Source organism: Martes martes (genome assembly GCF_963455335.1).
Source record: "Martes martes genome assembly, chromosome: 13".
In the NCBI taxonomy this organism is placed as follows: domain Eukaryota; kingdom Metazoa; phylum Chordata; class Mammalia; order Carnivora; family Mustelidae; genus Martes; species Martes martes.
In genome coordinates, this window is record NC_137901.1 from 48,450,723 (window position 1) to 48,473,191 (window position 22,469).

The 22,469-nt window shown below is 43.6% G+C and overlaps 1 protein-coding gene across 1 annotated transcript in view; it reads right to left on the minus strand.

Moving 5' to 3' along the window:
- Nucleotides 1-12,590: 12,590 nt before the first annotated feature.
- Nucleotides 12,591-22,469, minus strand: part of GATA6 (GATA binding protein 6) — a 31,367-nt gene continuing 21,488 nt past the window's right edge. The window contains exon 7 of the mRNA XM_080820933.1: nucleotides 12,591-13,977. Coding sequence (XP_080677059.1) covers nucleotides 13,810-13,977 — 168 coding nt within the window. The 3' untranslated portion in view covers nucleotides 12,591-13,809. The remainder of the gene's footprint in view (nucleotides 13,978-22,469) is intronic.

Sequence of the window (22,469 nt, forward strand, 5' to 3'; positions counted from 1 at the left end):
TTGACCTGACTGGTTTGTAGTAACCAATCCCAAGAAGCCATGAGTCTAATGGTACAGTGACACCAACTGCCAACTGCAGCCACTTGGGGTCAGTGAAAATCAGATTCGGGGGGGGGGGGGAATCATGTGAATAACTTAAGAACAGAACAGCTGAAAGAAACCGGTCAATGGCAATTAACATCAATTTAGAGCTTGAATGAAACCAGTGGAACTAGAGAGTGAGGACGTCTTGGTTGGGGACAAATCTGCTATAAAGAAAATGGTCAGGCCCTTGTGCTCACCCCTGCCGGCGGGCGGCATGAGCCGACCTCGGGTTCTGGAAGCACCAGACCTTCCCCATCTTCCACAGCTGGGAAAGAGCTTTTTTTCCAGCAACCCATGGAGGCCCATCTTTAGTTACTCATCATTATCTGTCATTATTCCTACTACCGATGGTCTCCTAAATCTTTTGCTAGGAGACAGCATTAAACAGATTTATTTTTCAATATACAAGCCCATTGTGGCCTTGGAGACATCATGACAGGGATTAAAACCATAACAGGATTAAATAACTCCAAGAGGTCAACTCCAAACCCGGGATGCCCATCTACATTCTTACTTCTCCCAAAACTGTTCTCAACCGAAGTTTCTAGTCTTAATTACTTTCATTGGTAAGGTACTCAAGGAAAAAAAAATACAAAACTATTTCCTGTAATGATTAATCACTTCTTCCTAGAATGGAAGAATGGCTGATTCCTAGAGTACAGCTTATCTGTTTTAAAAAAAAAAAAAAAAAAAAAAGCACTCCATGGCCTAACCCTCCCCTTTCTCAGTTGATAGACTCAGATGGTAACCACACCCTCGGTCAGATTTGGGGGCTTTTTGTGTTTTTTTTTAAGCGGATAGAATTCTTCCACACCCCTTAAAGTAAGCCTCTTGCCTCACACTTAAGTGGCACTGTTGGTCTCCAGAACTTCAGAAACAACTGAGGGGAAGAGAAAGGAGCTCATCTTTATTTCAAGTTTACTTGGTGTCAAGTACAATGCTTGTCAGTTCACATACAGCATTTCATTTAATTTCACAACAACCCCAGAAGACATCCCATTACTCTCACTCTGCAGATGAGTATACACGGAGAGAGTCAGGAAAGTCAAATATTATGACCACGTTTGCACAGCTGGTAAGTGGAAATGCAGGGTTTAAGTCGACATCTGTCTTCTTCCAAAGTCATGGTTCTTCCCAGGATCCTCTATAGTTACCTAAGTTTCAAGAAAGCTAATACAGAAGGTGAGTCTACCTGTCATTACCCCGGAGCTTGTGCTGGGAACATGTCTTTTTAATGAGGCATACTTTTCTAAAAAGTATTTTTTAACCTAAAAACACCTCTCAAACACTGACTAGATGAACGACATCATCACATCACCATGATAAGAAGACACCCCTTTTCTGGTTCATAAACATGTGATGTCAATTTTTAATACCATCTGAGAACACAGTCATATCCAAAAAAAGTGAAGCAATCACAAGCTGTGAATTCCTAACAAGTCTCTGCGAATCTTGTACCCACACTAGAGGAGCAGAGAAATGCGGTCTTAAAAGGGAGAAGAAAACGTTAAGGTGCATAAAGTCTAAACGTCCAAGCGGAAGCCCGGAAGAGCCCAGTGACCTGCCCAGAGTCACACAGCTAGACCATGGCAAGCCAGGCTCAGGACTGGGCAGACGGGAGTCGCCAGCTCCCACCCTTCAGGAAAACACCCTCGTACAGAATGGTCCCCACCCAGTGACAAGCCTACGGAAGTCCCCAGTATTCGTTCACACGATGCTCTGAAAATTATTTTTAGATGTAATTAACATATGAACAGTAAGCTGAGTTAAACAATTACCTGCATAAGAAGGGTGGGCCTCAACCAGTCAATGAAAGGCCTTAAGACTTTCCAAAGAAGAAACGCCTCCTCAGGAATGCAGCATAGAAATGGGGCCAGAGTTTCCAGACTACTACCCTACAAAGGAGACTCAAGACTCCAACATCAACTTTTATTTTTTTCATCTTCAACTCATTTAACCTACCTCCCACTCCCTGCCTCCGGCAACCACCAATCTCTTGTCTGTATCTATGAGTTTGGGTTTTGGGGGAGGGCTTTGTTTTTGTTTTCGATTCCATATGGAAGAAAGATCAGATGGTATTTGTCTTTCTCTGCCCAACTTACTTCACTTAGAATAATGCCCTCAAGGTACATCCATGTTCTCACAAATGGCAAGATTTCCTTTTTTATGGCTGAGTAATACTCACAGATGTCTCTCTCTTATCGTCTCCATCCGCCCATCCACTGATGGACACCTCCGTGACTTCTGTATCTTGGCTATTGTAAATAACGCGGCAGTGAACAGGGAGTGCGTGTATCTTTCTCCAGATAAATACCCAGAAGTGGGGCGCCTGGGTGGCTCAGTGGGTTAAGCCTCTGCCTTCGGCTCAGGTCGTGATCTCAGTGTCCTGAGATGGAGTCCCGCGTCGGGCTCTCTGCTCTGCGGGGAGCCTGCTTCCTCCTCTCTCTCTCTCTGCCTGCCTCTCTGCCTACTTGTGATCTCTGTCAAATAAAAAAAACAAACAAACAAACAAACAAAAAACCCCAGGAGTGGAATTGCTGGATCATATCGCAGTCCTATTTTCAGTTTTCTGAGGGAGCTCCATCCTATTTTTCCTACTGGCTGCACCAGGTTGCATTCCCGCCGAGAGTGCACAAGGGTCCCCTTTCCTCCACAGCCTCACCAACACTTGTTGTTTATCATCTTTCTGATGCTAGCCCTTCCGACACATGGGAGGGGATATCTCCTGCAGCTCGGATTTGCACCTCCCTCCTGACAAGGGCCCTGCAGCACCTGCACATGCACCTGTTGGCCGTATGTATACATGTCTTCTTTGGAAAAATGTCTGTTCAGATCTGCGCGATTTTTAATTAGATTTTTTGTTTTATTGCCACTGAACTGTATGGGTTATTCATGTATTTTGGATATGAGCCCCTTATCAGATACGTAATTAGCAAATATAGTCTCCCATTCATTAGATTGCTTTTTTTCATTTTGTCTGATGGCTTCCATTGCCAAGCAACGGCTTCTTAGTTTCATCTTCACTTTGTCTTTGATTTTGGGGTTCGATTCAAAAAACCATCCTGAGGACCTACATCAAGGAGCTTACCACCATGTTAATTTTTTTAGTTTTATGGTTTCAGTTCATTCAAGTCTTTGAGTTAGTTTTTGCGCATGGTGTCACAGTGGTCAAGTTTTGTTCTTTTGCATGTGGCTGCCCAGTTTTCCCAACATCGTTTACTGAAGAGATTGACCTTTTCCCATTATACGTTTTTGGCCCCTCTGTTGTAAATTAACTGACCATATGTGTGTGGGTTTATTACTAGACTATCTATTCTGTTCGATCAATCTATGTGCTTTTCTGCCAATACCACACTGTTTTAATCACTATGTTTTTATAATATATAGTTTAAAATCAGGGAGCATAATGCCTCCAGATTTCTTCTTTCTTAAGATTGCTTTAGCTGATTGGGTCTTTCATGGTTCCATTCAAATTTCAGGATTATTTGGGTTTTTTTTTTTTCTGTGAAAAATGCCCTTGGAATTTTGATGGAGATTGCACCAAGTATGTTGACTGCCTTTATTTTAACAACACTGATTCTTCCACTCCGCGAGGACGAAATGTCTTTCATTTATGTCTTCTTCAATTTCATTCATGTCTTGTAGTTTTCAGTTCACAGGTCTTCCACCTCCCTGATTCAATTTACTTCCAGGCCTTTTATTCTTTTTGATGCAATTATGAGACTGCTTCCCTAATTTCTCTTCCTGATAGTTTTATTAGTGTACAGAAACACAACAGATTTTTGTGTATTGCTTCTGTATCCTCCAACTTTACTGAATTCACTTACTGTTTTTTCGATGGAGTCATTAGGGCTTTCATTAGGGTGTTCTATATATATCATGTCATCTGCAAACAGTGACAGTTTCACTTCTTCCGTTCCAACATGGATGGCTTTTCTTTCTTTTTCGTATAATTGCTCTGGATAGGACTTCCAACACTATGGTGAATAAAAGTGGTGAGAGTGGACATCCTTGTCTTGTTTCTGACCTTAGAGGAGAAGCTTCCAGCTTTCCACTGCTGAGTGTGCTGTTAGCTGAGGGCTTGTCATACATGGCCTTTATCTTGTCGAGGTACATTCCTTCTATACCCACTTAGTTGAGAGTTTTTATCATAAATGGGTGTTGATCCAACATCAACTCTTCACAGAGTTATCAGCTTGCTGGCCTGCCCTATGGATTTCAGACTTGCTATCCCCCCATCACTGCATGAGCCAATTCCTTAGAGGGAGGGGAAGAGAGAAGAGAATATACACACAGAGATAATATATACATGCAAATGCAAATACACATATAGAAGTACACACACATGTACATGTACATATACATATATAGTTCTGTTTCTCTGGAGAACCCTAACAGAGGGCGAATGAATGAACGTGGTTTTTCTAGGCTGCATATGGGAAATAAAAAGCAACTAAATCAGTGAGTGTTTATTTACCTCATAAACGCACTATAGTAGAACCATGCTCAGAGTTATAAATGCTGTTCCTCCCTCCACAAAGCTTCACAAAGCCAGGCTGACGAAGGAACTATGAAGTGGTAACATCACTCTCCTTTTTGAACACTGAACACTGCCTGGAGCAACTTGGTCAAGCCACAGACCTAGTGTGTGGAGCCAGGATTCAAACGCCTTGACTGCATGACTCCAAAGGCCAGTCTTTCCCACCTCGTCGCACTTCTGATTTACTTAAAACATCATGAAAAGTCAAACGCAGAGATCTCAGGGAAAATGGAGCCAGCCACAATGTCAACTGCTTTAAAGAGTTGGTCAAGGAAGGACAGCTGAACCAAGAAGCCTCTTGCACGGTGCCCGTCGAATATAAAGCCACCAACCAAAGGGTTTCTCTGGTCAGTTCCAAAGTAAAAGAACCTCTCACTCACTTGGAAAGGAAAGGACGCACCTTCTAGGAATGTCTCCTGGAAGGATTCAACTAGAAATTTCAGCGATGAATCTAGTGGTATCAAAGTATGAGAAATACAAGTATTCAACAAAATGTAAATGGGAAAAAAAAATAGAAAGTCCTGGTCAAAAGTAGGTAAGGAATAAGAAGTGTGTAAGAAAGAGCAAAGGGATATTAAGAGTTACAGAAACATTAAATATTACATAATCTATGCTAGTGTGTTCCCCACAGACCAACTGGTATTCAGTAGGTCTTTATGAATGACAGGTAATACACAACAGGTACTCCCAATACGATTTACCACAAGTAAGATGGCTTGTGTTCTCAAAGTATACGGTTCTCCGGTTCTCCGAATAGAATACACAGGGTTTAAAAAGTTCATTGGGGAAAAAAAAAAAAAAAAAGTTCATTTGACTGGAGTCATCACTCTCAGCCAGCTTAGCTACTGGTCATTGCCCAGCTGATTGGAGCCAGAGATCTTCCCTCTGCCAGATTCAACAAGGGAGCATAAAGAATGCAGTCTCTTATTTACAAGCTGTGAGGCCTACAAAAACTTTGCAGAGTGTTATCTGTCCATTTGGTGATAAATGATTCCAGGGGCTCAGAAAGGGAAGCTGTTTGGGTTAGCAAGTTTAGGTGTTTGTCCCGATTTCCTGCTCTCACAATGCTTTCATTTATTCCAGCAAATGCAGCCTTATGATTCACTGGAGACCGATGGTCATTTGTGCTACTCCCTGGAGGTAACTCTGAGCTGGTGTTGGGGGACATACGCAATCTCTGAACAACTCTATTGGCCCAAGTCTCAGTAGCTTGTTAATTTCTAAACTGATTAATGAAGCAATGCTCAAGAGTAGAAGTTACTAGCCTCTGCCAAAGGCCAAATTTTTGCTCACAGTGTTTGGTTCTCTAGTTTCATTTAGTGACCTCTCAGCCTAGCCCAGAGCCAAGGCCACTGAGTCAGAAGCCTGGAAACCTGGGGTCCACAGGCCAGCACGACTTAACCTCTTAAGACTCAAGTTTCCTCTGCTGAACCTCGGGAAGGTCCCAGCCCCTTCCATTTCTAAAGTTAAATGAATCCATGATCTCTAAGTGAGCAAGTACATTAGAAGGTATGTATTTCCTCATTGGAACGACGCCAAGATCAGGGGTTCCCACCAATACCCAGGCCTCCAGCAGTGCAAACAGAAACTGCATGTCCCCTCAGAAAACACCAGAGAATAAACTGAAAGAAGATAGGAAAATTCAGAATGATTCTGGGAAACAAGCTCAATATACACTTAGCATATGTAACTACTAATTAGAAAAGTGAGACTCTAATATCAGAAAGTATGAAACATCTAGGGATAAACTTCACTAGAAACATGTACAGGATCTAAATGGAAAGTTTAAAATGCTAATGGGGGATGCAAAAAAAAAATATCTAAACAAATGAAATGATATACTTCATCTTGGACAGGAAGAAGATATTAATACTCCCTAATTCAAAACTTTAGTATTATCCCAATAAAAATACCAGTAGGTTTTTTTTTTTTAACTGAACAAGTCGAATTTAAAGTTTGTATGGTAAATAAAGTGAAAATAGTGATCAAGTTCTCATTTTTTTTAAAAGATTAATGAAAAGGAGTTAGCCCTCTAGATATATCGAATAGTAAAGCAATCTGGGATCAAAGCATGAACAAACAGATCATTGATACAGAATAGAAAAATCCAGAAATAGAGCCAAATATATATAAAAATTTATATTATATATATATATCCACATAAGAATTTATACAAGAATACATATACATATGAGAATCTACATATTTTTTTAATTCCCATTTTCAATCAGTGGGAGGTAAATGGATTATTCAAGAAATGATACTGGGACAATTCGGTTGCCATTTGGAAAAACATAAGGTTAAATATATACTCTACATATTACAACCAAAAACAAAAATTCCAGATGGAACAAAATGTAAACCTCAAAAGCAAAACCATAAAAGTACTTGAAGAAAACACGAGATTAAAAAAAATCTTAACAGTGGAGAAGGCTTTCCTAAATATTACACAAAACTCCAAAGCCATAAAAAGCAAGATTGATAAACTGAAATACCTTTAAAAAAGAAAAGATCATCATGGCTTCTTTTAAAAGTATACACAAAGTCAAACGAAAAACCAGGAATAAATATCTTTAAAGTGTATTTCAGACAAAAGGCTAATGTCCTTCATATGCAAAGAGCTTCTCAAATCAATGAAACCAGTAACCCAGTAGAAAAAATGGGTAAAGAATATGAACAAAATTGGGCAAAGAATTCACATAAAAGACTACACACATGGCTCTTAATCATAGGAAAAATGTTCAGCTGCATTCACAATAAGATAAATGCAAAACAAAACTCAAGAGATGCAAAAATGACAAAAATCAGAATGCCTGCTAACAAACGTGTCTGGCTAAGGGAAAACATGCAGTCTTGTACATTGCCTGTGGGAGTGCAAACTGAACCAACCTCTATAGGACCAATTAAAAGTAGAGATACCCTTGACTCAGTAATGCCACTTCTAGAAACTCACCTTATAGGTGTATCTGCATCTGAGTGAAATCACACAGATAAGGGATAATTGCAGCACTGCTCAAATAGCGAAAGCCTGGAAACAAATATTCTTCAGTAAGGCACTGATTAAATAATGAACTACCCATAGTAGTGAAAAAAGCAATTAGTGTTTATAGTACACTACCAGGTATATAAAAAAAATGAGTATATATACTTGCATATGCTTATGTATGCACTGATAGTCAGTGCATATAATCGATACAAGAAATAAGTTACATCTGGGAGAAGAACAGAGTGGCTCGGGGAATAAAGGATAAGAAGGGCAACTGTTTTTCACTGTATTCCAATTTTTAACTTTTGAATTTTGTACTATTCAAGCAATTTTATAATTAATGCAAGGCCAAAAAATGCACAATCTTCAGCCTTACACAGGACCTGCAGAATCAGATTCTTTGGGGAAGGAGTCAGGGGCTGTGCAATTTTAACACACACAATGCATGATTCTCATGCAAACAGAAGTCTGAGAACCCCTGACAGAGAGCATCATTAGTAATGTTCACTTAGCAAAGTAATAATAGCAACAATGATATAAGCACTAATGAACACTTATTTAAAAAGATAAAGCCCAAGACACCACTGCCAACATCTTGCACAAGTTTTTCTGAAAAAAAAAAAAAAAAAAATTCCTTGGCACAACCAGGCATAGAAAGACTTGGCACCATAATGAAGCATTCCTTGTTCTCTTGTGTTCGGTTTTAACCACTATTAATAACTTCGCCGGCTTTTTACACTTTGCAAAATGCTTTACCCTCATCTTTTGTGCCAGGTAAGGGCATTAACAAGCCTTACTTGGAGTTCCATAAGTAAATTGCTCAGAATTCCTTCAAACTCTTTCCCTTACTTTCCAGCTAACTACACCCTACCTTCCGTGTTCTAAAGAAACGTGTTGTGGGAAGAAATACATTTATTAACTAGGTGTCTTATAGAGGCAGACCTATATTGCAAATCACAATTATGGATATCTGAAATGCTGGGGGAGAGGATGACCACCTAGCCTCATGTCTCAGGCAATTCTGGCTTCCCTTCTGCGTTCTTCAGTTTCTTCCCCTTTAAATCGAGATGAGAAACAGTATGATGGAGAGATTAAGAGCATGTGCTTTGGAGCTGGACTGCTGGGGCTCAAATCCTACCTGTGCCACCGTGTAACCTCGGGCAAGTTACTTCTCTGTGCCTCTGCAGACACATCTGTAAAATGGGGATAGCACCACTTCATTTCCTTGGGATGAGGATTACATGTATGGACATACGTGCAACACTTTGTACAGAAACTTGTATGCCTGAGCTAGATAAATTTGTTATTTCAGACCAATCTTGGAGTGTTAAAGGAACAGAATTCACAAAAAGAAAGGTAAAACCCCAGGGAAGGGGCAGAAAGACACGGAGGAAAAAACTCTCAATGGCTAAAGAGAAGACACAGAAGGCAAACAATGAAAAGCTGGTTGTTTCCAAGAAATAAAAAACCAACTACAAGATATTGAAGCAATGGGCCAAGCAAAGCAAAGCTGTTTTTTCCTTGTTCTGCGGACGGCTCAGCTGCCAGACGTTTCCATTTTCCGGTCTGGGTCCGTATCGCTGTATTAAGTTTTGTATCGGGGCCCCAGACCAAGCAGGTTCGGCATGCAGGGTTAGGACAGTACCTCTTACAAGGCCCCTATGTTCATGAGTATGACCAGGCTTCTCACCCTCTGTGGCTTAAGGCAGCAGGCAGACAGCACATGCACTCCGTAGACCAGAACGGTGGTGAGGGGACCGGAAGACAGCTACAAGGGTCCAACTCCATCAGCTTCCCACAGGCACACCATCGCCTCAGCACAGAACCTGCACCTGGGCCTGTGGGCAGCAAATGCTGATGGGAGGGACCTCCGAGCAGCCATGCTGCCTGATTTCCACATTTTATGGTTGCTCAGAGACAGAGGTCCAGAGCGAGGAAATGACTTGCCCCAAAGTGAAGAGATACCAAGATCATTACCTTACCACAGGGAACCACTGACGACTGAAATAGAAGCCCTTCCACTAGTTAAAATACTATTTCAACTTTAATTGCTATACTTAGGCTATTTTTTAAATGTCCACTCTTTAAAAACAAAAAAACAAAAAAAGCTTCCAACCGAGTTTCTCTTTTAACTAGGACAGTGTTAACAGCCGCCTCTCTGGGCTAGCTCCCAAGCAGGAACGCACAGCGTAGACCAGCCGTCCCGAACCCGTTCTCGGGTGCAGTGTTGGGAGATGCGAGTACCTGATGGGAGCATGGTTGCTTGCTCTAATGTCTAACTCGGGGGTTCAACGTGAACCTGCCCCTTCCTAACTTTCCTTGAGAACCTCTGCGTTAAGTATCAACCATAAATCTTATCCAGAGCCCCTACAAACTTACTGAGGCTTTCAGCCCTCCTAGTAGTTGACATCTCAACCAGTCGCAGACACCATAGGATTCTTTTCCTCTGCAGGTCCTACAAATGGATCCCACCCTGTCCCAGACACCCCAGCACCCCCGTTGCCGCAGAAGGTTCGGCCACACAAAATTCATCTTGAAGCCTCCAGTAGCCAGAGATGTAGGTACCAAATTTTTACAACAAACCCTGTTTTTGAAAAATCTGGTCTACCAAATGTATTGGTATTTCTGATTTAAAATAATTAAATTCATATCTGACTGCCCATCAGAGTTTCCAAACAGGGGATAGGTAATGATTGTTGCCAAGCTGACTTGGTATTTCAACCCAGAAACAAAATGCATTTTCATCAGCAAGAGCAAGAGCTACCTTACCCTGAATGAATCCTGCTGCCGACCTGGCCTCGCCTACACAGTTATTTCCTCTTCAGAGTCACAGATTCTAAGACCCCATGGAAAATGCCAGGACATAGAACTGAACACACCACAGCTGCCACACTGCCCCGAACTCCCAGCAGCCTGGAACCTGGCCCAGCCACCGGAGACTTACTGCACTGCCCTCCCAGCAGCTAATCTAGCTATGGGCTGAAACTGCATCAAGTTTCCAAGGACTGGGGAAAACACTTCCCATGAGCAAGAAGTTAATTTATTGCAGGGGGAAATGAATGGCTCCCTTTGCATTCCTGACCCTCCCACAGGCACCGGGCAACACCACAGTGACCCCGGAGAGAGACCCCAGACAGAGGCTTCAGGTACGTAAGGTGGCCTGAAACTGACAGGTGACGGTAATTCTGCAACCCATGGTGATGGGTCCTGAGGCTGAGCTGCACCATCTATTTAGACGCACTCCCTTTAGAGACAGGACTTGTTTTTTGTAGGTCACACTCTATGGGAGTAGCGCTGACATCACCTATTTGAAACAAATTATCTAAGTTCTTTATACAATCACAGGTGAGAAGGTTATTGTTTAAAGGCCTACTTTAGGAAAGGTCATGGTGTTAGGACAGGCTACATACGTACAAGCAGCCCCACTCCCCTCCTTCTTGCTGCTTGTACTTTAGGAAAGCTTGAATTCCTTCCCTTGTGTGTTCTTAAAGGAAAAAAAAAAAAAAAGCGAGCTTTAGCAACCCAATGGTGTGCTGGGTTTGGAAGCAGCAACATCTAAGACCATCCACAGGAAAAAAGATGATTTGAAAGCCCCAAAACGAGTAATTCATTTTCCAGCCAACTCTTAACTCATATTAACTCAACTTATTTTATTTAACTCAACTCTTTTTAACTCTCAACTTATTAACTCTTAACGAACTCCCAACCCACCAGAAAGCACTCAAAGTAATGAGAATCAGAAGAGAAAGAAGAGGGAAAAAATAGTCGGGTAACAATTTTCTTCCGCTCTCAGACTAACCCTATTCTTTTAAATAGTCAGCCAAACTCAGCAGACTGTCTAGACTGCCTCTCCTGTGCCTCCTCCCTCCATCCCTCCAACTCTGCCACCCCCTGGGCTGAGGAAATCCCTCATTTCACTCACCCCACACTTGTTCAGAAAGTGCAAGCTGAGTCAAGGGACACCATACCCTCACAGACCATACACTTCTGAATACCCCGCAGGGAGTAAGGTATTCCAAACCCCCATGTGGTTAAAGCACTTGCCACCCTCCCTCCAAGTCAGCACTTAATGCTTACTCTGTGCCCACACTGCTCTGCACCAATTCACACGGGTTATCTCATTTAATCCTGAGTTATATGCTAACTGGACTGATTTCAACAAGGAGGAAAATGAGAACGGGGTAACTCAATCACCCAAGGTCAGAGAGCTAGTGCAGGCAGAGTAGGGACCTACCTGAAGCCTGGCGGTCTGACTCTACCAGACCATTCTTCTAGCCCACCGTAGAGGTATCAGGCTGCACGTGGAACTCTGTGGCTTACCCGGACACATATACCCCTCAATTCGGAGTCTTACTTGCACTACCACCCACCACAAAGCAAGATTCTGCCCTCTTGGAAGACTCAACATAGAATGACTATCAGCACACAAGAAAGAAGTAAAACATGTCCCACATTTCAGGAGCCAAAATGAAATGCCAGTCTCCTGGTTTTGTGTTGTGAAACAGTCTCCTGGTTTTCTGAAATCCAGAGACTGTCCAGATCACCTCCTACCTTCTAGAGAGTGTTAAGGACTTCAACCCCAGAGGAGCTGGGAGACTTTGGTGGCAAGAGGAGAACTGGAAGGGAAAACAGTTCTGTTTCTGGGTCTTAAGAGTGTCTTTCCTTCAGAGGGAAAGACTCTGGACTCTCTAAATGTTTTCAAGGATGAGTCCCTACACACAACGCTTATAATCTCAGATACTGTCATAGACACTGGGTCCTTTTCACTTTTATAAAAGTCATCCCCAATGCAAACTCAAGGCGCTAACTAACTCCGTGTGCCAACTTCAAATAAACCAAGGAAGAAAGCAGCTCCAAAAGGACAATTCATTGAAAGGAAAGTCAAAAGGCAATTTGCAAACACCACGTGCACTTGTTTTATGTGAGTATCTCTAGCCACATACAGTATCCAAGTGAAACTAGAAGGGAAGGAACTCACTGTACAGAAGACAAAACAATACCCTTTTTATTTTAAAACTTTGGAGAAATAAGTTTCCATACGCCATCCCATTTTTTAAAAAAAATTAATGTAAACCAACCTGCCTGTGGGTCAGTCACCCTATAGACTTCATCGTAGTGTGTACAGATGCCTAGAGTATTTACAAATGTTATCTGTTAGGTAGTCAAGTTTTGTTGCAATTTTTCCAGCACATATTCCACAGTAAGAATGAAGAGGGGATCCTGGTGTCGTTGTATAAAAATTCTTAACAGATGGATAAAGGCAATTTTCCTGAGAGAAGATTTGTTCTTGAAATATTTTTTCTTTCACAATTGGAAATATAGAAATGGGATGCAGTTGTAGAAGAAGTCTAAGAATGTCTACGTTAACATTTTTTTCTTTTAAATTATTTAAGTACCATTAAGTTAAAATGTTTACATTCATTATAAAAAATGTTGTTAAATCTTATGCAAATGATTTAACACTGATTGCTGCAACGCAAATTGCACTTTTTAAAAAAAATTATTGTTTACATGGAAGAAAAATATCTTGTTTGCTACCCTGTTTACAAATCCTGACTGACTGCAGATCAGTCACACAATATGCACTTTGAGAGAACGTCAGTCACAGTGTACGTTAGTCATTACGCAGTCTTGCAAACTGAGTCACAGTTCTGACTCAGCCTCCAGAGGTGTGTGTACCAAATGGCCTCAAATGGTCTTCTCCATGAAAGCAGGTGAAATTCAGGTGTGGAAAAGGTACGAAGAAATTCTGGAACAACCAAAACCGATCAGAAGAAGCACATGATTTGGGGCAATACACATAAAACCTTGAAAAAAAAAAATTTCTCTTCAATATTCCTTCGCAGGCAAGGCCCCAGTCCTAGTCCCAGTTTCCGGAAGTGGCGTGGCAGACATGAGGTACCCCTGGCAGGCCCAGAGGCAGGCTGGCTGAAGGGGCCGTGGGCAGGGAGGAGGCCAACAGGCTGTGGGCTGTACCAGCCCTTCCCTGGAAGCTCTCCGTCTTTTCTCGGACTCTTCAGAGACGGGGGTAGGGTGGTAAGGCAGAGCAGGCCTCGAGGGAAAGGAAATACATCTCTTTCAAAGTAAAGGCACGGAAATCACGCATCAGAGGAATGTTCCGTCAGCATGCTCCCCCTGGTGTGGCCGGCTTGACCCAATGCCCACAGGCCGTGCGGCCTCCTGCTCCCGGGCAGCGGACTCAGGCCAGGGCGAGGGCGCACCAGGAATCCTGTCTCACCGAGGATGTGACTTCGGCCGGCGAGGCCAGGCTGACACCTATGTACAACCCATCTTGACCTGAGTACTTGAGCTCGCTGTTCTCGGGATTAGTGCTCTCTCCTGTGCCAGACATCACCGAGGCGCCCGCCTGGTGGAAGAGAGGGACAGAGAGTGAAAAGAGAAGGGGAGAGTCAGTTATCCGTTAAGTCTGTCAGGCGGCACTCTCCTGCAAGGAAAAACCTGGGGACAAAGGAGATGGGCCATGGGGCCAGCCGGAACGTGGCGCCGTTGGCCTCAGCCTGGCCGTGTAAACTCCTAAAACACTTTCCTGTGAACTTGGGAGCTCATGGCAGCAATCCCCAGCAAAATGCACGGCGGGACACAGGAGGGAGGCCTATTTGTAAGAAAGCACTGAACTCTCAACTCTCTTGAGAGTGAGACAAACCACATCACCTGGGTGAACAGGTCTCCATGATGCCCACACAAACTCATTTCCAGAGAAACAGTACACCACGCACACCACACACACACAGCAGAGCCACCGCTTACCACTTATGCCGGAAAGTCTAAGATGGAAAAGCTATGCACCTCAGCAGAAATTTTTGAGCACCGACTTCATGGAAAATTAACTCGTGCGTACACAGGTTTTAGTATCTACCGCATTTACCTTTAATTCTTCCAAGGAGAACGGGCCATTTTGAAAGCAGAGCACAATATAAAGAAAATACTAACACCCAGTACCTGTCATGATTGTGGCCATGATTTGTTGAAGCCAAAGGTCACTGTTCTCTTGTTTCATTCCTTCCCTTCATCCAAATGAGTAAAGCCAAATGGAAAACATGATATAACTTAGCAGAAGCAAACCCAAAGAAGTAATATCATGTTTAGACTACAGTTTGAGAAAACTTGTCTTTGACTTAAAAAGAAAAAAAAAAAAATCTAGCCATGACTAGCATGACACCCACACTCCATGTGGCTCGGACAGGGTCAGTGACGTGAACAACACCCAGAAAGACAGTGCCCCGTGAACACACACAGTACCCCTGGAGGTTGAAGAAGCTCCAGTATGTCAACAACAACACGTCTTCCTGGAGCACCCTTACCAATCTGAGCTCAGGCACACACACCACCTCCAGTGTAAGAACTCGGCCTGTACACATGCATCAGCCACAACTTCCACCTGCAGAACATTCCACGGTTCCCTCCAGCAACACGCAGTGCTGACAGCCAGGTACAGGAAACACAGGGGTGTATCCCTCAGCATTTATATGCACGCTTTGCCTGGTTAAGAAGTTAAGGATTTAGGGGCACCGGGTAGGGTCCTGGGATCCAGTCCCCCATCAGGCTCCCTGCTCAGCAAGTTGTCTGCTTGACCCTGTCCTTTCAGCCTGAAAGCCCAGAAACTCGCCTTAAGTCAGACAGACTTAATGAGCTCATGGAGAATATGCAGTCCAGAGCAGGCTCAGAAGACCTGCAAGGCATGAAGAGGAGCCTTGCTAGGCCAAGTCTGAGACGGACGCCCCTGGGGGGCGGGGGCTGGGGGTGGGGGGTCAGCATCTTCAGTCAGTCAACGGACCAATGTCCCTTCCATGATTTGGACAAAAGCATCCTGAAACCTGAGAAGTCAGCACCTGGGAAACTGAGTGAGGAGTACAGGAGCCCTCTGCATCACCTCTGCAACTTCTCTATAATCCTAAGATCACCCCAAAAAAAAAGTTTATTAAAAAATTAAAAAATAGGGGCACCTGGGTGGCTCAGTGGGTTAAAGCCTCTGCCTCTGGCTCAAGTCATGATCTCAGGGTCCTGGGATGGAGCCCCGCATTGTCCTCTGCTCAGCAGGGAGCCTGCTTCCCACCCCTCTGTCTCTGCTTGTCTCTCTGCCCACTTGTGATCTCTGTCAAATAAATAAAATTGTTAAAAAAAAAAAATAGAGAAGCCTGGATGGCTCAGTCAGTTAAAGCTTCAGCCTTTGCCTCAGGTCGTGATCCCAGGGTCCTGGGCAGTATGCTGCATCCAGCTCCCTGCTCAGTGGGAGCCTGCTTCTCCCTCTGCCTGCCTCTTCCCCTGCTTGTGTTCTCTCTCATTTATTTTAAAATTAAGTAAAAGCTGAAGATTTTTTAAAAAAATCTAGCCATGATTCCATACTTAAAATCACAGCTTTTTCCTCCTAAGAAACTCAGAAGCCTGTTATTTCTTCCTAGGTTCCAGGGTTTTATCCCATAAATTACTGGCTATTTGCTGTTTGACATAGGCAGAATCAAAAACATCCCTCTGCCTGGCTGAGCTGATGTGACATCTACTTCAGACAAACGTTGAGGCACCAGACACAGGCTGCACTGAACAGAAGGTACTCTGAGCCCCTCTGGCTCCACTCAGGGCCTGGAAGTCAATGTGGTTCTGCTCTTCATGGAACTAAACACCTTGTTTTCTCTCATCCTCACCATAACTGCCATGAGGCTAGGAAGGAAGGCTCCAGGAGGTCTGGCCATGGGAATTCCTAACTGCCCATCCCAACATCCCCATCCCACCCCTGACAGGTAACCCACCAATCCTTCCCTTTCCTGGCGAAAATGAGGGTTTGTAAAAATCCAGCCACAACCATACCACCACACTCCAACTTCTTTTTAACATGAGACTTAAGCTGCTTTGGGTGCCTAAGAAAGCAAATTTCGTGAAGTCATTAAGAGGACTGAAACTTAAAATAGGTTTTGAAATGACTGAAATAATCCTTTCAAACACACCAAAGCACTGGGTTTGATTACCCATGAATATGGTAATTCACGTTAGCCTTTAAGTCCAGAAACTCCACTGTGAGCAAACCCAACGTGGACCCAGATTCACCCCCTGAAGAAATAACGAAAGGGTGATATTCTATTACAAAAGGACTTAGTTGAGAAAGGAGGTACTAGACAACTAATAAAAAGAGTGCAATTATAAATGATTTGTCACATCCATCCAATCTCATACTGATCTACCTAATCCCAGAAAAAGCACTGAATCTGACAGCCAAGTTTATTTTCTGAAACAAAAAGGTACCTGGACTGGCCCAGGAAGCAGGTTACCTCACCTCACCAGACATGCTGAGATAGCAGAGGGGTCAGGCAGCAACAGGAAACATTAGCAAGGTGCTTCTGAGAGCCAGGCACTGGGAGCCCCAAAGAGACAGTCATTCTCTGGACAAGCTCCCAGGCCACATACACACCGGAAGGTAACAATCATCAACTGCCTATCACGAATGACAAATGAGTGGATGAGATATGGGGGTGGGCAATAGGTCGAAAAAGGATCAGAGGGGCAGGATTCCTGGGGATGGACTGCACGCAGCCTTGTTTCAGCCATCTACTGAGTAAGGTCACCTCTTCTCCAAGCCTCCTCCCTGGGTAAACTTGCCTTCACCATCACCCATCAGGTAGGGCTGTGAGGATTCAATGCTTCTGAAAGATCAGCGTGGTGATGCCTTGCAGTACACATAGGACATGGCCTTCTGAAACGGGAGGAGAAGCAGAGGCGGCAAGGAGGCAATATGGGAGGTAAACCAGAAGGCCAGACTTAAAACTCTCTATGCCTCAGCTTCTTACCTAGAAATTGGAAATTTTTTTTAAGTATTTTATTTTAAGGAGAGAGAGCAACAAGCAGGAGGAGCAGCAGAGGGAGGAGGACAAGCTGCCTCTGCGCTGAGCACAGAGACCAATGCAGGGCTTGATCCCAGGACCCCGAGATCATGACCTGAGCCGGAATCAAGAGCCAGATGGACACTTAACTGAGCCACCCAGGCATCCCTAGAAAATGGAAAAGAGGCACCTAAGTCCTAAGGTTATTGCAAGAATTAAATTCATTTACATACATAAAGCATTGCCAACAGTATCTGACAAAGAAGAATGAAGCAAGTATGCAATACTGTTAGTATTTTATTGTTCTTGCTAAATAGCATAGACCTAATTTAATCTCCCCAAGTCTGCCCTTCACCGGGTGAGTGACCACTATCACCTAGCAGGAGCAGAAGGGGAATTCATTCAGAACTAGGTGAAAACCATCTACTTCAGCAATGACTTTCTTCTAATTGTTACTGACAACTCTTCAGGGAAAGAAAAAAAAAAATAAGGTACTCCCTTAGCCTTTCAAAAGGTTAATGGACCTTCTTCAAATAAACTACATTAAAGAAATCCTAGTACCTTGAACATTATTCTTAACACTTGAGCATTAATTCCAAAAGCTACCAACTCAAGTACCTATTGTCTTCGTTGTTCAGTCAGAAACGTTAAGCTAGGGGTGCCTGGGTGGCTCAGTGGGTTAAAGCCTCTGCCTTCAGCTCAGGTCATGATCCCGGGGTCCTGGAATTGAGCCCCATGTCTGATTCTCTGCTCAGCAGGGAGCCTGCTTCCCTTCCTCTCTCTCTGTGCCTGCCTCTCTGCCAACTGTGATCTTTGTTAATCTTAAAAAAAAAAAAAGTTAAGCTATATATGGCAGACTAGGACTCCTGTATCAAAGGGCAGGCAAACCCCAAATTATATCAGTGACCCCTATCAGCTCATCTGAAATCAAAAGCAACATCTGACCGACTTTCTCAGGAGAAAATGAACAAGTGCTTGTGCCAACACTTGAGAACCTTATTTGTAACTATTTAAACTATTTAAACATGAAATACTGCAACATACAGCTTTTGTGTATCAATCATACCTTAATTAAAAATGTTTATGTAATGATACATAATGAGATCATAGTGATGAAATGAGACTCTGATAACCCCAGTCCCCTCATCCATGGCCAGTAGGGCTATATTCTGGTATACGCCTTGGAAGGCAATTAGCAAAGCTACCAAGAACCTTATACCCTACTTAGCTCTGTAATTTCACTTCTGGAAATGTGTAAGGAAAGAATTCAAAGGAAGGGAAAGGCTCCACAAGGGAAGACATCCGTTGCAGGTTAACTTGTAATAGTGGAAACCATGGAAATAATCTAATGCCTAATAATAGGGGATGGTTTGGAAAAGCAAGGTACATCCGCTCAAAGAACTATCATGCAATTATCAGAAATATTAAGATCACGTAGCAAAGTGGAAAAAATCCTGTAATGCAGTGTTAACTGAAAAACAGCAGGATATAAATTCTGTCATCATTACAATTTATGCACACACGAAAAGTATTTCAAGGCAACCCAGTAGCATGTGCAGACAGAAGACCATCTATTAGCCATCAGCACCTTCCTTTGAATATTTTAACTGAATGGCACAAGGCAGTCTAACTTTGGGGAAGGCTTTTGAAAACATGAGCACCAGAAATACAAGCACTTGAGGGATGAGCCCGACTGGAAAGGAGTCATAAAGTAGCATGAAAAAATAGGGAGGGATCTGAGTGGAGGCACTAAGTGGGACCAGAAGGGGCCCCCATGCACCCCCTGAAGGCATCTCCATCCATACCACCTGCCACCGGCTGGACCCTGGCTGACGTGTGAAACGTGGTTCCAGGTACGCTAAAACGCTGCACACACTACAATGGGGAAATCCGAGCTCTTGAGACCAGGATTCTGTGTGAAAAATCCAGAATCAGCACAACTCTCCTTATGAAACCTGGCTTGTCCTAATTGTTTCTCTGAAGTGTCTTTCCCTCTTTGATGAGGTTCAAGAGCTACCTGATCCAGAATCAATACAACTTGGAGGAAAAATGAAGAGAAAACTTAGAACCCTGGACCTGGAACACACCAGAAAATTCTAAGCGTAAATTCTGATTGGTAAGTATGTTTTCCCACATCTAGTTAAACCCTTGAACAGGACCCTAGTTCCGATGGCAGTTATCTGAACATAGAAAAAGCCGGCAGTTCACTGAAACCCACCTAACCCACAGCGTTCCTGCAGGAGCTGTGGGTTAGGTTAGGTTCCTGCAGGAAACCAAAAAGGAGTCTACTGGAATGTGTTCGGTCCTCTGTGTTACAATCTCTCTTAACAGAGTCCTGAGCAGAAGAAACAAAACACAGAGCCCCAGGCAGGTTGAGGTGAGCTCTGAGGGGAGCGTTTCCACAGTGCCCACAGCTGAACCATCCTTCCTCCTCTGGGTGGGCAGCTCACACAGGCGGAGGTCCTCACTTTCTCTGATCAAAGTGCATTATGAGGGTGGGGCAGAAATCTGTTCTGTGTTTCCATTCATGGCTTATCTGCTCTCCACCCTCCCACAGACAACTGAAAATGGAGGCACTTCCTGTTCAAAGAATGTGTTATCAGCTCCAGACTCGGCCAGGGCTTAGCACTGAACTCAGGCCAGGTTAGGTAGGAGACGCGGCTGAGTGGCTGGGCAGGCAATCTCCCTCTTCAAGGAATAAACGATTTCAGGGACTAACAACGCAGGCTTCTGAGAGGCAGCCACATGGAAAATGTCCACTAGCTTGTGAAGTAGGCACAGTTTATCTTTAGATCACATGGATTTTTTTTTTCCTGTGTGAACAACTTTTGGACATGTATCTGGGAAAGTCAAGATTTTATTTATTATTATTGTTTTGTTTTGTTTTTTTTTTTAGAGTTTATTTACTGAGAATGAGTGCACAAGAAGGCAGAGAGGCAGGCAGAGGCAGAGGGTGAAGCAGGCTCTCCACTGAGCAGGGAGCCCGGCATGGGGCTCGATCCCAGGACCCTGGAATCATGACCTGAGCCGAAGGCAGATGCTTAACTGATTGAGCCACCTGGGCATCCCCTGAGGAGTCAAGGATTTCTAATATGATGAACTCCTGAAGTCAATGCCCAGCAGTGTCTGGCTCACAGGGGGCTAACCAACCCTGTCCGTTCTCTTATCTTTTCCACTACTACACATTCCCCTTACAGGCAGGCCCAGAGACAGCTCCTAAAGCAGCTCTGGAGAGGCGACTCATCGGAGCAACGGAAACCTTAGAGGACACAGCCATTCCAGAACACGGCTTCTCTAGCTTGTGAATTACAAACATCAATTTCATCTCTGAAAGGAAGGAAACCAAAAAGGAGTCTACTGGAATGTGTTCGGTCCTCTGTGTTACAATCTCTCTTAACAGAGTCCTGAGCAGAAGAAACAAAACACAGAGCCCCAAGCAGGTTGAGGGGAGTGTGTGGTCATTCCCCTTTGATGATCATCACACTGCCTCCTTAGCTAGAACTCAGACTGTCGGCTTCCATGGCCTCTGATCTGTCCTTCCTACACATCTAAGCAAGCTTGTGGTTATGGCTTTTTCTTGTGTGAGGGAAAACCAGCCATCCCTCACTGCCAACACTCTCTTCTCTGCTTTTGTAACCTCTAGGTTAGGCTCTCACAGTGCTTTACGGTGGCCTGCCTCAAAAAAAAAAAAAAAATTAAAAAATGACCATGTGTAAATTCCAACAAAGGAGAAAACACTTTCAGATAAGTGAACTTTAACTCTAAAAACTGTACTTATTTCAGTTTGGAGGGAGACACAGAAGTGGCTCATCAATTAGAGTTTAGGTGAAGTGGCACAAGAAGATACACTAGGGTTCCATCTCCATCAGGACCCATAAAAATCCTAGAATTGTCAATCACAACAAAACCCTTTACGTCTCCCATTAACAACTCAAGTAACTCGAAAGAACATTAAGCACCTTCTCTCCCAAAGAGAGTCATTGTGCCTGCAGCCATTGACCAAATTCAGTTTATAGCAGAATATTTTAGTTATTTTTTTGTGTGATTTAACAAGCAAATTCTTCAATGGAGAGCTCACTGGCTGTCCTCTTGGGTCCTTTCGCCCCTTCTGGGCCTCAGGAGGTCAGGTTCCATCCATACCCCAGGATGATGCCCTTTTTAAGGAGGGAAGAACAATTCTATGCACACAATCTACCCTGGGAAAGAGACTTTTATACACCGGGACACATTCAAATATCAAGTTTGTTACGGTGAAGAAAGAATAGCCCAAAGTTGATATGACCTTGGACTAATAGTAAAATGCTACAGGGGCGCCTGGGTGGCTCAGTCGGTTCAATGTCTGTCTTTGGTTCAGGTCATGGTCTCACGGTCCTGGGAATGGAGCGGAGCACTGGGCTCTGGCTCAGTGAGGAAGGAGCTTGCTTCTCCCTTTCCCTCTGCTCCTTTCCCCTTGCTCCAGCTCTCTCTCTGTTCTCTAATAAATAATAAATCTTTTTTTTAAAAAGCTGATTATAAACCTAAATGGTGGGGGGGGGGCAGAGGGTTTGTCCCATGACTTGAAGTCACTGGCATTCTAAAGGAAAAGTTTATCTTCTAAAATGAAATCAAAACGGATGACTCTATTCTAGTCAAAGTCGTAAAGGATCCTGAGGAAAGATTTAAACCTGGTGAATTATGATCTTTTATAACAGAACTGGCTTTTCAAATTGGATGAGTATCTTAATCTCACCATCTTAATCGGAGGAAGCAGACCATGGTCGAAGAAGCAGGCAGCATTTGCAATACAGTATTATGAAGGGGAAATACGAAGTGTCACAAGGAATGAAAAATTGTGGCTATCAGAAAAACAAAAATATGTATCACATGGTTACTTTAGGGACGCCTGGGTGGCTCAGTTGGTTAAGCCTTTTCAGCTCAGGTTGCGCGATCTCATGATGTCGGGGTCCTGGGATTGAGCCCCATGTCAGTCTCCCAGCTCAATGGGGAGTCTGCTTCTCCCTCTGCCCCTCCCCCTCCCCCAACACACATT